General features: G+C 36.6%; 1 protein-coding gene across 2 annotated transcripts in view; it reads left to right on the top strand.

The window, feature by feature from the left end:
• Positions 1 to 19,267, top strand: part of ValRS (Valyl-tRNA synthetase) — a 64,002-nt gene that overhangs the window by 26,303 nt on the left and 18,432 nt on the right. Inside the window, exons 7-13 of one of the 2 annotated variants that reach the window (XM_083135608.1) lie at positions 2,070 to 2,194; positions 7,836 to 7,981; positions 9,080 to 9,196; positions 11,125 to 11,215; positions 13,125 to 13,163; positions 17,448 to 17,624; positions 18,575 to 18,696. In XM_083135608.1, coding sequence (XP_082991734.1) covers positions 2,070 to 2,194; positions 7,836 to 7,981; positions 9,080 to 9,196; positions 11,125 to 11,215; positions 13,125 to 13,163; positions 17,448 to 17,624; positions 18,575 to 18,696 — 817 coding nt within the window. The remainder of the gene's footprint in view (positions 1 to 2,069; positions 2,195 to 7,835; positions 7,982 to 9,079; positions 9,197 to 11,124; positions 11,216 to 13,124; positions 13,164 to 17,447; positions 17,625 to 18,574; positions 18,697 to 19,267) is intronic. The other variant, XM_083135609.1, reaches the window with a different exon arrangement.

The following is a 19,267-nucleotide window of genomic DNA, read 5'->3' on the forward strand; positions in this document are numbered from 1 at the left end:
AATGGGGTTATTACCTCACCAAACCTCCCTTGGGCACGTCACTAGAGATAAATGAGTAAGCATTTCATCATACTGGGAGACGAAACATTAGATGTGTTGGGAACGGAAGGGTTTTCACTGTGCATTAATTGTTTCGTGATCCACCTGTATTCGAGAAGACTTCCTTTGTTTCGTGCCGATATATGACAAGACAGCGGAAGCTGTGACAGGCATTTTTGAACACTTGTGACTGCTAAGGCCTGAATCTGAACAATTTGTTGGGTTTCGGCTTTTATAAGAGCTGAAAAAATGGGAGGACAAGACCGTTAGTGGTGTTCAGGCTCGAATCAGAGAGAAATATTCGAGAGCTGTCTGCGTCCAGTTCGCAGCTCACAATTTGAATCTCGCGTTGTCGAGTGGATGTCCATCCCGTGCATGTGTAACAGCTTCGTAAAAACACTCAAAGACACCATAGATGATTTTATGCCTGATGAGAAGAAATGGACAAACCCACATACTGAGATGGTTCCGGCACAGAGGAGTCGAGTGGTAAAATATGTTCAGATTTCACGTTCTGATTAAAATGATAGCCTTACAGTGGCAACGATTTAAGGGATAGTTGCTCCCATTTTTTAATTTTTTTGCCTGAACATTATGACCTCTTAATGTTAAGCCTTGGCTACCAAGAGAAAGTAAACTTTCCTTGCAACGCCCTCCGCACCCCCCTCCCCCCCCCAGTTTGGAACCCAATTGCCACCTCTGGTCTTAAACACACAATTGTGAGGTTCTTACTATACCCCTTAAAAAATGATGTTGAGCCCCCCCCCCCCCCCCGAAAGGAATTCCTAGATACGTGCCTGTGCCACCACTGGGTATGAAACCCAGGACCACTTGATTACAAGGCAACAGCATTACTACTATGACATCAGAGAGGCATCCAGTTGTGATTCTATTATATAATGATATGTTATTGGAATCAATGAATTATCAGCATTGGAATTATTCCTTTTAACTTTGATAAACTTACTTTTCATTTTTCCACGTAAATTTCTTTCGCGATCAATTTTGGCACCTGTCTGGTGGCTTTGTCAGGCATGTACTGGATGTAATGAAAAGTAAGTTTATCAGAGTTATTACCTATCTCCGCGTAACCGCCAAACAGATATCTTTATATACAATGTGTATCATTCCTTTTGTCAAAATAATTTAATTTCCTCCTTTGTCATCACTAATTGATACAAATAAAAGACTGTTGCTGAAGTGAGTTTTGTCCTCTAGGAAAAAATATTTATTTTAGAAATGTATTTTACAAAGCATTTAAAAAGAACCTGATCACAATTTTTAACTATACATTTGTATCAACCAATCCTGATAAAGTACCAATTAATATGCTCTTTTTTAATTCATTAACCTGGCAGGACGTAAGGATGCACACTTGTTAAGAAATATGTACAATCAAAATTGCACCTTACGTTGGAATTTTAATTTTTTAAAACTTTAAATAATTATATCGTTGTTAATAAATTTAATTTTGTTAAGTTTGAACGCTTCTATTTCATTACGCAAAGATAAGGTTGAGAAATGATAAGGAAGAAAAAGGCTGTAAGATAAGCTTGCTCTGCCACAACATAAGGATGCACGCTGGGTATAAAATGCCCAGAAGAAAATTTACTTCTTAAGTCTGAATTTTAATTATTTTAAAGCATGTAAATAGTAATACCTTCATTCATTAACCTAATTTTATTAATTTTGAACATTTGCATTCAGTTACACAATAGATATATATGAAAAAAAATACATGTTGAAATACCAATCTGAAACATACGAGAGTGCGTTGGATAAAATTTACCGAGGCAGTGTTTCTATGGCCCTGCAAGTGGAACTAACTAAGAAACAATCAATGAATTCAAGGTCCCGACGCTTGGAAGGGTTCACTTGAAAGGTACTGAGAATAGTGGCCCCAGACACTTGTCAGAAGTGATCAAAAAATATAGTTCAAAATTGGTTGGGTAATTTTTAACTTCATGCATTCTTACAGGTTAAATGAATGGGGTAGCAAATGTGGCATAATTTTGATTATTTTTTTTCAGGTGCTGTAAAAATTACTCCAGCTCATGATCACAATGATTACGAAGTTGGTGTTCGCCATAACTTACCATTTATTACAATCATGGGTGATGATGGAAATATTACTGGAAATTGTGGTCAGTTCACAGTAAGTACAAACATTATATTTACAGTACAATATGATATTGTTGCAGTATAAAAGCTATAATTTGAAAAAGTTCAAAGACAAAACTTTGATATTAGTTTGGAAGATAAATTTCAGGCAGCGTATTTTTTAGGGATGATAGAGATACATGCATGTGCATTATACACGTAAATACACTATCGAAATTGAAATTTTGACCAATCCCAATATAACATTTACTATACCGATAACTGATATTCTACAGGTCTGATGTAAAATTCCAAATGTAATTACAGTGAAACCCCAATATTACGTTTTCCTGCTTAATACGTTCATTCAGTCAGGCCCCAGCAAAAGACCATGTTAAATAATAGGACGTTCACCTCGATCTTACGTTCGTTCTAACCCATTTTCCGCTTTATACGTTTTCCGAGCTGTGATGATGTCTTAAAATTTGGCAGAAACCTGTTCTGTTGACCACGTGAGTTATCCCTCATTTTTCTTGCTTTCGAAGCTGGTTCATTCACCACGCGACCTTGGACTTCCAGATGTTAGGCTTTCATGTGAGAGGAGGGAGCAAAGAGGCATGGTTCAGTGAAAGGTGGGGGGAGGAGGCAGGGCACAGCTTGCATTTGTCGCACCTTTCTTGATGGAAAGGAAGGAAAGGGAAAACGGCACTTCTTGCATTCCCGTTAAAGATACAATGGGCTGATTCTTCTGCCTCAGGATCAGACAACAAGCGCACTGTTGCCAAACTGATTCTTGTTAATGGTGCCTATCTTAGAATTTGGAAAACGAAAGTTTGCCCTCCCCACTCCGAGTGGCAAATTGACAACAGGACTCTATATTCATTTGCGCCCACACAGATTTACGGAATCCTTCCTAGTTGAAGGGAACGAAAAAGAAAAGTGACAAGGGTGCTTGTTTGTGAAAACTTTTCCTTTCTTCTTGTCTGCAGCGTTGGAATAGAAAAGGAAAAAATAAGAAGGGTTTCCCAACCTCCGCTATCTGATACTGAATAAGAACTGCACTTCTTGAATGGGAAGTCGTTTAGATTCCAAAGGAAATATGATTGGTTCTACTCTATATTTCACTGTAAATTATTTTTAATATGAAGTTTTTTCATGAATGCTAATGTCATTTGATCATCAGAATGAAGCTGAAGCTAACTTGATTCTTTTTTCTATAGATAGATGAGCAATATTTTACTCACTGATGGAGAAATATTCTTGTCAAATCAATTGTTTGTGGGAAGTGGGGCAGGGGGGGGGGGGCAAAGTTCGGACACACGTATTTTTCTGCGTGAGGCAGAGAATGGATTCTTTTATGCAGATTATGTGACTCGTGTGTTGTAAAGTGATGGAGCCAGGAAAAATGAGTGAATAAACTAGGGGTGTGGCAATATTTTCTGAGAGCAGCCAAATATAGTGCACATCTAAATGCCATTAAAATGTGGCTGATCTAAGCTACCACATAAAGTGGCTCTGGAGCTCACCCAGCATAAAATAAATTTGTCCCTGGGGCAACCTTAGGGGTAAAAGCTGCCCAAGCATGGTGCTGTTCACGTCACCTCCAAATTGGCAGAGATCGAAGAGTATGTGAGGTAAAGATGGCCGGAGCATGGTTCTGATCACATGATCTCTCACATCCCCTATATATACATCACGGCATGGGGAACTTTATCTTCGCCTTTTCTCATTTGAAAGGGGGGGGGGTGCTTTCTCGTGCCCCCTATGGTATCATCACTAGTCTTGTAATTACTGAAAAGTGCCAAGTATTGCCCCGATTTTCTTGCTCATGTGGAAGTGAGCCCCCTTACGCGAGACATCTTAACCAATTAACATAAAGGCGAAAAGCGATCTCCCGTCTCTTTTCCTGTGACGTCTAAAATTACACAGTTGCACTTCAACCTGAATACGCACATTCAAGGAACATAGCGTACTGCAAGTAAAAAGAAAAAAAGGACTTGAGCCGGTTTCTCATTCTTGAATGCCCTGCATCGGAAATCTTGCTCCTATGTCTGAAGCATTGACATGACAACATGGGAGAGTATCAAGCAGTGATCCTTCCTCCCCCCTCCCTTTCCTTTCTGCGACTTGGCCAGGCAGGAATGACCACACTTCTGGTAAGATGGCATGCTGCTCCACCATCTGTTCTTCTCCCCTTCCCCTCCTGCCATTACAAACCGGTTGGTGGGACAGCTGGCAACCGGGGCTAATGTTTTGTCTCCTGGCTCCAGAGCTGACTCATTCAGCCTGAAGGGAAGGAATGCAGAAGTGTTTTGAATCTCGTTTTCAGAAGGTTGTTTTGCTTTGACGATTAGGAAACATGAGCAGCAGACACAATGCGAAAGTTAAAAAAAACAAAAAAAACAAAACAATTTTTTTCCTTGTTCTGCCTTCTGATAAACTCCTTGAACACACAGTGCACATGCAGGAAGGAAATGCACATGATGCTAAGAATGATATAATTGGCGTTTTCTTCGGAAACATTCAGGGGCTGAAAATAAATCACGCAATATTAAAATGTTGACGGGAAGACAAAAAAAAAAGGAAACTCGTTATTTACAGGGAAAGTATTGGTGAAAGGGGTGTTTGCCCTCCACAAGACTTCTAAATCCAATAATAAATCGTCGATTAATATGGATGTAAATAACACTCAGTGGCGTGCCCAAGGGGGGGGGGGTGATGAGGTTATAACCCCCCCTCTTGGCCAGTATTTCTGGAAAAAAGAAAAAAGAGAATGTCATAGGTAGGAAAAGATGGCAAAGTGAGAGCTGACTACTGTATAAGGTATACGTAACCCCATCTCCCCTTTCGAAAATCCTGTGTGCGTCACTGATAAATTCTTGTGATGTTTAAAAATGCATAATTTTGACAAAGCTTGTTCTGTTCACTTCGTGCTGTTAGGCTGGTCGGGACGATACATATGCAGCTCTAAGTGGAATCTGAACCATTCTGCATGTCTTCAAGACACTTTGATTGCAGTATATAAAGATGCTTGACGTCCAGCTGTAAATGATTACCTACTTCTCAAATTACCCGGGACTTCAAAAACTAGCAACTAATTACCAGTTTACAGAGTAAATGGAGATCCCGCACAATCGGATGCATAAACTGAACCCAATAGGTGGCAGTTAGATGCAGTCATCCACTGTCCCTACCCTACGAAAGGGGGTCACGTTAATCCATCATTGACTTTCACGCAGGTCTTGCTTTCTTCCTTAGAAATTCATAATCATACTTCGTTTTTCTATCGTGTTGTTAAACAATTTTTGACATAATATACCCCTAAAAAGTCGATTGTGTAGTCATTTCTTACTGACACTTGAGTGTTACCCCTCCCATATGCTTTCCTGCATTTTACGTTTTTTTATTTACGGCCCCTGAAAAACGTAAAATCGGGGTTTGACTGTAATGTAGGGTGACCATACGTCCCGTTTTCGAGGTGTGTCCCAGCTGTCCCGTTCGTTTTATTTAAAAAGTGCTATTTGTCCCATTTAATAACAGTCTAAAAGTCAATGTGAAACCCAATTCTAAATTTGGGAGATATTTCAACTAAAATAGTGATGCAATAGCAGTATTGCAACACTGCACTGTGACAACACAACTGACTGTTTTATAAGCACTTCACAACAATCTAAATGTTCTCTTCATTGTCGTAGATCGGCCGTAAGCCTCAACCAAAGAAGGAAGGAATAATTTTCGTCGAGTAGTTTGCATTGTGAAGTTAGCTCGCACCGTGGCTGGTTTTGTTTTATGCATGTTCCGTGAGAATAAGCATGGCCAAGAAGCAATCATGCAGTTTCAATTCGGACCTGCAAGAAGAATTCAAATTTCTTCGTTTAGACTCAAACTCAAAAGATAATTCTCGTGTTGCGTGTCAGGTATGTGGTGTACGTTTTTCAGTCTCTCACGGCGGAAGAAGTGACATTAACCAACACGTTGTTTCAAAGAAACACAAAGAGGCTGAAAAAGCAAAATGTAGTACCTCTAGTGTCGCATCACTCTTTTAGAAAGTGCAAGACGAGGAAGTTTCTGCTAGTGAAGGAGTTTTTGCATATCATAGTGTGAAACATGGACATAGCTTTCGATCAAATTACTGCACATCGAAGTTAATAAAGAAGCTTTACGAACCGAAATATTCTGCGGCTTGCACTAAGAGTGAAGCGATTGTGTGTAACATGTTGGCACCATTATCTATGGAGGATGTGAGGAATAATTTGGGATCTTGCTCAAGTTGTACGCTAAGTATTGACGCTTCTATCAATAAATCTCTTCCCTGTGTTAATAAGATATTTCCTTCCTGCGACTGAATTTGCATCACTGCCGGGTGAATGTTCTGAACTGCAATGCCTTCTGTTCACGAAGGTAATCGAAACATATAATTTTCAAGATAAAGTTGTGGGACTTTGAGCCGATAACACTAATACAAACTTCGGCGGTGTAAATAGGTATGGAAAAAACAGTGTGGCAAAGGTTTCAGTCTCAAATCGGCAAGGAACTAATTGGAATAGGTTGTGGCGCACATATCGTTCACAATTGTTTGCAAACCGTGGACTGTCTTCCTTACGATATTGAAAGTTTTGCTGTGAAATAGTGCAAATATTTTCATGTGTACACAGTTCGTGTAGAACAACTTAAAGATTTTTGCAGTTTTATTGGTGTGGAATATGCAAAACTTCTGGAACATGGAAATAGCCGTTTCTTGACATTAGGACCAGCACCGAAAAGAATTTTAAATATTTTTGCAGGACTGCATTCCTACTTTCTTTCACAAGAGAAGCCTCCCCTTATTTTAGAAAAACTATTTTGTGACCCTACTTTTGAACTGTATCTAATGTTTGTGATTGATCAATGTCACATGTTTGAAGAGACAATACTTATGATAAAGAGGGATGACATATCAGCCACAGAGTCTTCATGTCACATTTCTTTATTAAAGAAGAAACTGATGGGAAGACAAGAAGAAAATTTGTCACTACTCGGGTTAGAACCCATTTGCACTCTTTAGAAGATTCTGGTGGTATTAAAAGTGAAGAATTTCTAGCCACTGTTGATATTTGTTTACAAAACCTGCTTGGAATACCTTGAAGAATGGAAAACTAGTCATGGTGGAGCGGAGAATTTTCAGTGGGTTCTGCTGCAGAGTACACCTAGTTGGTGTGATATCCAAAATAGTGTCAACAATTCCTGAGAAATTAGTAAATGTTCATATATTTGCTGCTTTAGAAGACAAAACAAAACTGTTTGATCAGTGGCAGTGTGCGAGAGAAATCATAATACAACTCCAAAAGAGCTGGGAAGATAATGTTTGTATTTCAGATAAATGGGTACAGGTGTTGAGTAAGTTGGAAGCAAACCACATAAAGTATGACGTCCTATTAAAAGCTGTGGAAATGGTGTTGTGTGTGCCTGGAACATCCACCCCCATTGAGCGTGCTTTTTCAATCGTGAACAATATGTGGACTGATGAAAAATCGTCCTTGCATGTATCAACAATGAAGTCTCTCTTGCTGGTGCCAGTAAATTTTACCGAGAGTTGCGGGGAGTTTTATGAACAATTACTGAAGAACAAAGCTGTTCTGAAGAAGATTGGTTCTTCAGATAAGAGGTCTGTTTGTTCATCTGGGATTTTAGTGTCAACTTTTCCTGTCTTATTTCAGGGGATGAAGAGGTTCGAAGCACGCAAAGCTGTTTTGGAGGCTTTGAAGGAGAAGGGACTGTATCGTGATACCAAGGATAATCCTATGGTTGTGCCTATGTGCAGTAGGTCGAAGGATGTTGTGGAACCACTCATAAAGCCTCAGTGGTAAATATTCAAATATTTCTAAGTTTTGCTTTGTCTGTAGCCGTGGTAGCTGAGTCATTAGGGCATCTGACTACCATGCGGAGATCTGAGTTCGATCCCTGGTGGGGGGGAAGAACCAGAATTTTTTCCACTTGTTCAAACTGGCACCCACCCAGCATCATTTAAAGTGGGTACCTGGAGGAAAGTCTTGGGGGTAGAGGCAGCCAGAGGCATGGTGCTGATCACTTCGGCCTTGTCAGGAAAGTGTGGGGTCCTAACTCTACACTCCGTATACGCCCTCATGGCATGTTGCTAAGCACAGGGGAGCACTTTACTTTTTAGTGTTGTTTGTGTCACCCGTATCACTAGGTCTGAGTTAGTGCCAATTGCCCAACATAATAGGGATTTTATTATTTTTTAAGGGATACATCCCTTTCACTACCAATTCTCATGTTGCCAAATGCAGTACAAATACAAAACTACAGTGTGTTTCAAAAGTCATGCAACACTAACTTGGAACATTATAATCAGGGCCAAGCTGCTGGCATTGGTATCAGAAAATATGGGTTGCTATTTAATCGCTGATATTGGCTGATACTTTTTCTGAGTCTGGAGTTTAAATATCCTAGAAATTATGCAAAAGCGATGGATTTTGTGATTATTGATTGTATTATGTGAAATTGTGAATATTTTAAATCAATACTCTATGATCTAATTCCAGTGGAAAATTTATATTATAAATTTATAAAGATTCTGAACCACTTGGAATAGTTTCAATTATCAAGTATCTGTATTGGTGGAAATTGATAAGAGTATCATCAATGGTATAGGTTGAAGGTAGCATTGGCACAGCCTAACATGAAAACTATATTAAAGTACATTAAATTGGGTTTTCTGCATTCTAAAGCCTTGTCCATACTTGTGATAGCTAATTCACTCAATACAGGAAATTCCAGAAATTTATTAATGGCCAAAGTCATTGAATTCAGTGAAGAAATAGAGACAAGAAATTATTTCAGGGTCACAGTTCATAGTTTTGTGATTGGCACCATACTAATCTGCAGTTTGTGACCAGTAAAGAACAATGTGCAGTTTCCTTAACTTCATTGCTCTTTGTAGGTATGTGAGAAGTGCAGAAATGGCAGAGAAGGCAATGGCTGCTGTAAGATCTGGAGAGTTGAAAATAATTCCTGAACATTTTAATAAGACATGGTACTACTGGATGGAGAACATTAGGTGAGTACTTTTAATGGCTCTTTTTTTAGTCTGTAGTTTAAAATTCTGGTTAAGGCATGAGTGTTTCATTGTTCCTTTCTCTTATTAATTTATTGTCTTCGAAAATAGGAGGAGGGTTTAAAAAGAACCTGCTAAATATGAAACAATAGCTTAAAAATATTTTTGAGCTGTTTTGTTGTGATTTTCAGTGCAAAAGTAACATTGTACAAAATGGCTAATTTGAAGTAGAAACACTTGCAGGAAAATTGCACTGTGATGTTGTTTAGCATAAGTTCAGAGGGTTGAAAGGTTTCTATTGCTTCAGTGTACCACTCTGTACAGATGCATATGTAGCCCATGCAAACTCAGCAAGCAAGTGCAAGGAATCGAAAATAATGGTTTTATCATAACCTGAAATGCTAACCACTGAGCCCGTTTCCATATCCTGCAAGGAAGGAAGGTTAAGAATTCATAGAGTTAGGATAACCTGATGGTAGCATCGTGGTGTTTGGAATCATTTGCCTGAGGAATTTTGATTGAAATTTATTGTGTAAATTATTTTCTGAACAATCCATAAAAATCAAATTGCAGTATCTGTGCGCCTTTTTTTGGTAGTACTGTTAGTTTTGGTGACCACTGTTACTATCCAATATTAAAAGCATTGTTTATCTTTGTGCTTTGTGATTAATACAAACTTATCACTAAGTAGGCTTACCATATTTTTTTGGGTCCAACCCAGGACATATTCGCGATCAACTCGTTACTGCTGAATTTCAGTTGTTTTTTTTTACAAAAAAAAATTGAAATTACTTAAAAGCCTTAACATTTTATTGGAACATTAAATCATAAATTGAACAAGAAAAAATATTAACTTTATTTTCTAAAATCAATCAATTAATTTTCAAATGTTTAATTGAATAACACATTTTCTGATGTTTAGGAAGCCTCTCTGTTCTAGGTAGCATTATCTGTTAGTTGACTCAGTTGAACTTTTCACTAGACATGACTTTTTTTCAGAAATGGCTTGTTTGTTTTAATAACATACAAAATTCACAACATGAAAGTTCTGAATTAATTTTAACATTCAGCAGATGTTTAACAGAGGATACTAGAAGTCTACCTCTTTCTGCAGACCAAATATTTCCCATAATTGAAAATACTCTCTCAACTGGAGCAGATGTTCCAGCAAAGACATAGCAAACTCAACCATTTTAGTAATGTGGTACGTACATGAAATATCAGTCTTCTGAAACACCTTAAAAATTGGTCGTGAATATTCAGTACCGGTATACGTCATGTTCAGATTCTCAAAACCCCAGACATTTTGCAATCCCAGACATCACCCCAGACAGCACTAAAAAAAACAGGACTGCCTGGCCTAATCCTGGACGTATGGTAAGCCTACCACTAAGAAACTACACAGAGCTAAGTGTGAGTACTTGTTGAACTTTTTGTGTACTTTACTGTTCATTTATTGTTTGGAAGAAGTTCAGTGATTTTTCTCTCGTTCCTCTCCCGTTCTTGTGGCTCTAATTTCGAAGGTCCACTGCCTTCATTACCTTAGGTTATGGTGGGGAAATGTGTAACGTCTTGTTGTGTTGTCTACTGTCCGGTTCTGCTCAATGGATTGTGGTTTGTGCCTATTGGTTTGAGTGTTTTGCTGTGAATCTATGCTCCTCTTCTTTGGGATATTTTGGAGTACATGCTCCAAGTTGAGATGTGTCCATCCTGTGTTGAAGTGTAGTGCCAGTTTCCGCCGAAGAATTGCATGGCTTTCTTTGAATATGAACCTACTTTCCTGTTGGGTTCAACTTATGTTATGGAAAGCAGCGAATCTCTCAAATTAATTAGAACGATGAGAGGAATGTGGAAACATGGGAGATATTAATAGAATATTTTCACCATGTTTACCACAGTGCACCATGAAATCGTGTTTCATCTTTTTTCAGGGACTGGTGCATTTCTCGTCAACTTTGGTGGGGTCACAGGATACCAGCCTACTTTGTAACCATTGATGATTCAGCTTTCCAGGCAACCTCTGTAAGTGTAATTTTCTTTTATTTCTGTCGGAAGTAGATCTTCAAATTAACTTATATGAACATTCGACTTCATGCCCAATCTGTTCTCTTACTTCATACTTTTATTCCAGCAATGGCAGAATTCTGTGGAATATTACAGATGTGTTGTTGAATTAGCAGTAACATTTTTTTTTTTTAATTCACAGGACTTGTGATACACATACTTTTGATTTAATTGACCAGTCATCATTTGTTTGACCATGACAATAAAAATAGCACAATACAAAGACACATCATTTCCCTAATGATGAATCCAGGAAGGAGTCAAAAGTGTGATCAGTTTTAGCATCATCTTATCAAAGTATTTTGTGCTATGTATTGTGTTCAAACTAAGTAATGTTGCCAGCACCTGGTATGAGAAGGTTTTTTTTTTATTATCACACGTTACCGTTATGTTTGGTAACTACTTGATCTAGTAAAGTTATTGTGAATAAAGACGTATCATGTTATGTTAACCTCATGGTGTAAGGTATACATTAACTATATTGTTAACACAGCAGCATGTTAATATTTTGCATGATGGTATTCTAATTGTACATATGTTTGAAATTGATGGTTTAGTTTGAACAAGTGTGTGTGCGTTGGCATTACGAGTCCCTCTTCACAGAGGAGTGTAATGGATTCATTGTGGTCCTGTAGTATTACATTAACTGTCTTGGATTTGCCTACACAATTAACAGCTTGGTTTCTTCCTGAATTTTGGAACATAATCAAAAATTGTGATACCATAAATTACAGGATTACATGTGTTTTATTTTCTGATTATTGATAGAATGCCATATTTTCTTTGATTAAGAGGCATTCTGATTTTGAAACAAGAAAATGTATAATATTGTTGAATGGTTATCAGTCTTCCATTTGTACCTAATACTGCATATTTTTCTTCATACGTAACATATTTATTTTATAGTTTGGAGGGATTTGTTTTAGTGGTAAAAATGCATGTATTATATATATGCATTTCCTTGGAAAAGTTGGTTCAGCTTATTATGTTTCCCATCACTTTAATGTCTGCATTGCATGAGATAGTATGTTTTTGTATATTTAAGTTACCTACGCTCATTTTATGCTATAATATATAGGTTTCCTAAGTAACTATGGTATTTTTAGAAATATGAATGGTTCAGTTATTATGAGTGCTACAATATTTGGTGTAATCCATTTTAGTGGTGTAGATACAATACTGACTTGGGATGCTTTACATATTGTAAAAGGATTAATGACTGCTGTTTATCAAAAGTAATAAAATTTGGAGCATTTCTGCATGATACAAACATCTGACAGTCAGATGCTAACAATAATATTATAAGTAACAAGGAAGATAGTTATTAGATCCTTGATTATACATTTTTCAGTGGACTCTGGTTAAAGAACTTATAAGACAGGAAAATGTATAATCTGGGAAAACTGTGTAACATTTTGCTTCATTGGGACAGAAAGATATAATTAGAAAGTGTGCAAATCGGACATTGATTCTTTATTAAATTTAAATGAGGATAAATTTCTTTTATTTCTCATGACTTGCAACATAATCTTACTTTCAGCTTGAGAAATTGTAATTCCTAGGTAGCTATAACAAATTCCATTCTTCCCTGTAAACATCCTTTCAAAACAATTTCAGAACCCCTTATTTTTATTTTATTTTATTTTGGAAAACTGGATTTTATCATTATTATAAGTAGTGCGAATTTCTGCATAACAGGTTCTTAAATTCAAATCTCCTTGAGTTGAATTATATAAAAATTATTAAAATCTGTAACTATCTTCCAGTATGAATTTTAATGAAATAACAACCAAATGCTATTAGCAATGAATGTTATTAATGATGAGGGATATTTTTATGTGATATTTGTTTTTTTCCATTCTACCAGATGAGGCCGTCACAAGGGGTTACAAGTAAGCCCGTACAGGTATGGCTATAGTCACAACAAAAGTTGTAAAATGCTGCTAATGTAAAGCATGTTGGAATGTGCTATTAATTTGTGCTTGCTGCATGTAGATCAATTTAGTGTAGTGTTACTTATATTCTTTCAAGAATTATTTCAGTGTTTTCTGTTTAATTTCACTCTGAATTTTTTGTAGCATTTTTAGGCTCCCCTCCTGCTGCTTTTATTTGTACTTCCTGTTCCTTTTTTTCTTTTGTAAAATTAAAGTCTGGTATGTACTATTGCCTAAATACTTGCCTCATTAGATATTAGTATAGTTATCTGTAGTAACATGTTCCATTTTTACTGCTAAAAACTTTTTTTATGAGTGAGGAATTTGTAGACTGTGTAGTAGAAAGTATGTTTAAATTTTGAGTTTTCTAAGTAAAATAATCTATATTGGTGCAGTATCTGAACATACGTATTAATAATCTTTTTTCATTTTATTATATAAGAACAGTTATTGTTTTGAAGTTTAGTTTGATATAAGTAGATAAGCCAGTAGTGCTGCTATAGCTTGTTCCCCTTCTGTCATATTTCCACAGAAAAAGTTGTACTTTTGTACTTGCATAATACTCAATGCAAGACAATATAATGCCATTAATTAATTGTGTAGGGTGATAATATGGCCTTGATTAACCAACGAGCCATGTCCATGCCTCAATTTTTACAGTACAGTAAAACAAGTTGTAATAGCAACAATTCTAAGAACTAGAGAGAAGGTTTTGGCTTAGCTAATACCTGTATCGGTATCAGTTAATACCAGTGGTATACAATTGGAAAGTATTGGCTGGGATATAATCACCTATACCAACCGATACTATTCAAGTCAAATTGTCTCGTGGATTCTGCAAAATTCCATGCAACAGTTTCGCAAAGTCTGAATATCCTGGAATTTATGCAAAATGCATAATTTTTATTATGCATCATAATCATTATTATCACAATGCTGGGAAGAAATGAAGCAAAAACTCACGTAAATTGCTACGATATAGTTGCAGTCGAAATTTAAATTAAGGATGGGCCGATAAAGTACCGATATTTACCGATACTGATAACCGATATTCTACTGATCCGATATAAAATTAGAAGAACCTGAGAACCTGAAATGTTCATTGATCTCCTTAATAAATGTGTGTTTCAAGGTGACTTCAGTGCAAAAGAAGTTGAATATTTAAACATTTACTTTTTTAGAAAGTAGGGCATGGAGATTATCCATAACAGTTACAACAAAATGGCAGAATTTCGCACTAAATTATAAGATATTTATCGATATATCGGATTGGTAAAATAATCGGTAATTTTACTGATAAACCGATACACCGATATGCCTATATTGGCCAATACCAATAGAGTGCCGATTAATCGGTCCCATCTCTAATTTATATACTAAAATTTAGAAATATTCTTCAGTAGTTTGAATAGTTGTAGTTTTCAAGATTCAGTGAGAGTATCTGTGCTGGTATTTGCCCAGCCATAGAGAAGATTACCATCACATTGGTGATAAAATGCTTCCAGGTTGGACCCCATTGGAGGCATAATTCTGTACTTAGAAACTCAATCCAGACTCAAATATCCTGTCAGTGTATAAAGAGAATTAAACAATTCTATGTTCTTGGGTGCAAGTTCCTTTTGGCACTGACATAATAAACATTATTTAAACATTTAAATTAGACAATAGTTTGGACATATGCACAGTGAATGTTAATCCAAATATACCATACGAAGTTAGATATAATAACTACTCTTGCTTTTTGAAATGTTTTTCTAGTGGTGAATGATGAAGAAATTCTCACTCGGATAAGAGCCAGACTAGTTTATGATAGGTTTCCCAATTGCCAAGAGCTGACCAATAGAATCTCTTCTACAATACAAAAATATTTTTCTTGCATCCAGAAATGTAATGATAATTCTGTTTAATGAGAGAGGTCTACAAAGTTTTATTTTCCCCTTCATTTCCTGAATTCTTTGATTGAGTGCATGCATGTTACTTTAAAATGTAGTTAATGTTTCAGACTAGAGATTCTTTTTAGAGTAGAAATTCACTTTGTGAATGCACGTTTGTAAATAATAATTACTTGTTTAAAAGTACTGATTCTTAAAAAAAAAGTATTTGTTAATGTAGTTTTTTTATTTAAAAAAGTACAACTAATTGTGAAACAACATTATTGTCAACCTCATGTTCATGTGCTATTTGATTTAGTGGGAGTGTAGACCATGAATCTTGCTTTTATTAATGTTATATTTGTCCTGCTCATATGTTGCTTTGTTACCATGTAAAGTATCATTACGTGCTTGTTTTATGCCAGTTACAGTTTCTTATTTTCGAATATGTTTGTCAAAGCTTATAAAGCATTATATGCCAATTATGTTTATGAGCAACAAGTTTTAATGACAACTCAAGAGATGTATTTGATGAGTGTTTCACTTGCCTGAAGGGGCAAATAGCTTATATGCTGCTGCACCAGATATGCCTTTTTTTTTCTAGTAAGGTCACTCACATTCAGATTTTTTTTTTTGAGAAGATGCTGTTTAACACACTTATCTGAAAAAAATTGAAAATTTTTATTTTATTGATTGTAAAAGAATTTTAGAATCCTGGTATTTCTGTTTTGTGTGTGTGATGTGAGCAGTGTAGTAGAGTGTTGTCTTTTTATTTGTTTTACTGCACTGGTCATGAGAATGAATGGCAAATTCATGCAATATATGCGCAAGCATAACTGAACATTCATGACTTACCCAGGATTTGAATCTAGATTCTCAGACAGAGTAGTAATGCTCCTCTGTAGTCATATACATATCCAGTATAAATGCATTTTGTAGCCGCACACCGGATCTGACGCATTGCGACGAGTCATTTTTGTTGCAAACTGACTAGTGGAACGTTTAACATGGGGCTGTTATGGACAGCCACACACCGGACGAAACATTTGATTAGAGTCACTTTGTGACAGTTTGCGAATGTCTGGTAAATTTAGTATCGCAAGGAGCAGCTTGCGATAAAACAATCTGTGCATGCATGAATCCATTCAATTCAGTCACAGACATCTAATTACAGATCACAAACTTCAAGCCAAAATTTTCGAACTGGGGTACAGTATCATAGTGGCCATTTAATTGCAAATTAAACGTGATTGTATTCTGACACAGAAGATTGCAGAGACGAGAAAATCTGGATGACTTGATTAATGTTGGTGCATAAAATGTTCGTGTTCATACTGTGCGAGGTACGACATTTAAGAATTTGTGAACATAGATGTTTGATAATTCTGATTACATGTATTTCTAACCTCTAACTACCAATAATTCCTTTATTTAACGGGAGAATAATGTTTAGGGTGATTTGTATGTCTGTAGGCCTAATAGTGTGTGTGTGTTATCAGAAATTGTGCAGATCAGTGGCATATCCGAAAATTTGACCCGGTTTACCGCAACAATTCTTATTTATTGTGTATATTTATTTCATAGAAATAAAACAATAACAGAATGGGACAACTTCGGATTTTCCAGCAATATATTTAAAAAGTTGGTTTACTGGAGGTAAACCAGATAACATGGAAGAATGTGCCACTGGCACAGTTCAAAGTGTAAAGGTCATGTTAGTGACGTAAGCAATACATTTAAGGGAATACAAACTGATTTGATTCACAGCATATAAAATGATACATTAATTCTACACATAGCGTACACAATGCATTGATTCAGCTGTAAACTGCTATATACCATTAACCCGCTTCCTAATTATAAAATACAGACCGAGACCTATTGAGTACATGGATGAAATCTGCTATCAGATTGTAGCTAACTAACAAAATGACTCGTCGTGTTGCTTTGTGACTCATCGTGTTGTGTTGCTTCGTGTCGCTTTGTGACTTGTCGTGTCCTGTCGGATCCGGTGTGTGGCTGGCCTAACTGGGTGTTAATTGCCCTCCCCTTAGGTGATATTTCAAGTGGCTTTTACTATATTTATTTTGATACTTATTAGTTTCTTACGAATCAATGAGTTGTCACATCTGCCTTTGAATAAGATAGAGCCATGCTCAAGAGCAATTTTGAAAATCTTACAATTTTTTTTTTCTGATGTAAATTTATATTTTTTCCATATTATTTTTAACGCATGGTAATATTCCTTTTTATACTTCATGTAAAATATTAGTAGTAGAATAGAATCGTGTTCATTTGAAAGGTTCCTTGCATTTTTGGTATAATGACAAAATTTTGCATAGATGTGTGTGTATGTCACTGAACATTGAATTGATTTTCTTGCAGGAAATTGACAATGAGTACTGGGTGAGTGGACGTACTGAGGACGAAGCTCTGGAGAAAGCCGCCAAAAGGTTTGGCGTTCCCAAGTCAAAAATAACCTTACGGCAAGATGCGGATGTGCTGGACACTTGGTTCTCATCTGCCCTGTTCCCATTTTCGGTGTTTGGATGGCCTGATGAGGTAGGCTACTGTTTATCTCAAAGTTACTTGTATACCATGTTGATTTTATTCTTGTTTCATTTGAAAGTAACCTCAGGTGTTTTATTTCGTGGAACTTTGTGAATTTAAAAGGCAACAAATATGTGCAGTTGTATGTTTTGTGTTCGAAAATTTATCGAAAATGGTGGTGAGCTTCTTGACCACAATGCTGCTTTTTTTCGTATCTGTCACGTTGGTCTCCACAAGATTGTGCAATGGCTAATGTCTCCTTGTAAACGAAAAAGGTTTGTTTACAGGTGGAGAATATATTGTACAGTGGTTCATTGATTGATTGAGTTGGTGTTGTAAGTCCATTTTATGCACAGTATGGCTCATCGGGACTGGACCTACAGTTTAAGTGGGATCCGAACCGCTATGTGCCTCCACCGGGTATTTACAGTGGTTCAGATCCACTTCAAATTTAGTTCTAATCCTGGTTAGCTTATCTGACTGTATAGTGGACCTACTTCCCATTCATCTTTCATTAACTATCCTGATAATAATGCTTCAAAGGCAACTCAAGCTTGTGTACAATTGTACCCTGTTTTATACCAGGCATACATGTGTTTTACCATTTAAGTGGCTAATTTGCGATCTTGCCATCAAAATTTCGGGTTCATGTCCTAACCTAGGCATGGGTATTCTTTGTGAATGTCACATCAGTTTCATCTAGTCGAGACTCATTCTCATTGTTGCGATTAGCCAAAAATTGTAGAAAAGATAATCTAACAAATAAACACAAGCAGAATATGTGAATAGTATAGACATTTGCAAATTGTTTGACATCAGGAGGATAGTAATTTGTCCTTGTGTCAAAGGAAATTCTTGAAAAAAATAATTTGTGCCTCTCAACCTTCCATTGTTGTAATGCTTGTGTATGCAACTGTCATGTACTAGCATAAAACGTAATGTGCACTTTCCTTCTATTCCAGACAGAAGAGCTGAAGGTCTTTTACCCAGGCACACTCTTAGAGACAGGCCACGACATCTTGTTCTTCTGGGTGGCGAGGATGGTTTTCTTTGGTCAGAAACTCATGAATCACTTGCCTTTCAAGTAAGAATTTGTAAAATGGTTTCACCTATAGTATTATTATATTTGCAAAATTGTTTTCTGCATAACAAACTACATATTGCTGGCAAAAGCACATAGAAAACACTTCATGGATGTGGCGAATTTGGGGAATTATTGTGGGAAATTCTAATTACACTTGAATTTAACTTTGTCTTTAATGGCTTTAATTACCTCATTGGTCATATTGAATGTAGGTGACAATGATCAGGACAAATGGAATTACTAATTGATACATTAGTATATTACAATAATTTCTTATCATGCCATACGTAGAGCCAAATATTTATGGTAAATAAAAGATCAAGATTTCAGTACAAAAACTAAATATATTTCAGGATCAAAAGCGGTATCATATCATGCCGCAGGCGTGAGTCGAACCCAGGACCCCGAGCATCATAAATTAATAAACTAATCAAGTCATAAAAAGGGGTCCCGGTGAAGAAGCTGGAAAGAGCATCCTTCCAACACAACATCGGCAACCTTCAGCGGATCTTGAAAAATCCGCTGATGCGAATTCTACCGGAACTCGCAGGGGAAATAAGCAAACACAGCT

The sequence above is a fragment of the Lepisma saccharinum genome, chromosome 14, assembly GCF_977018435.1.
Source record: "Lepisma saccharinum chromosome 14, izLepSacc3.1, whole genome shotgun sequence".
In the NCBI taxonomy this organism is placed as follows: Eukaryota; Metazoa; Arthropoda; class Insecta; order Zygentoma; family Lepismatidae; genus Lepisma; species Lepisma saccharinum.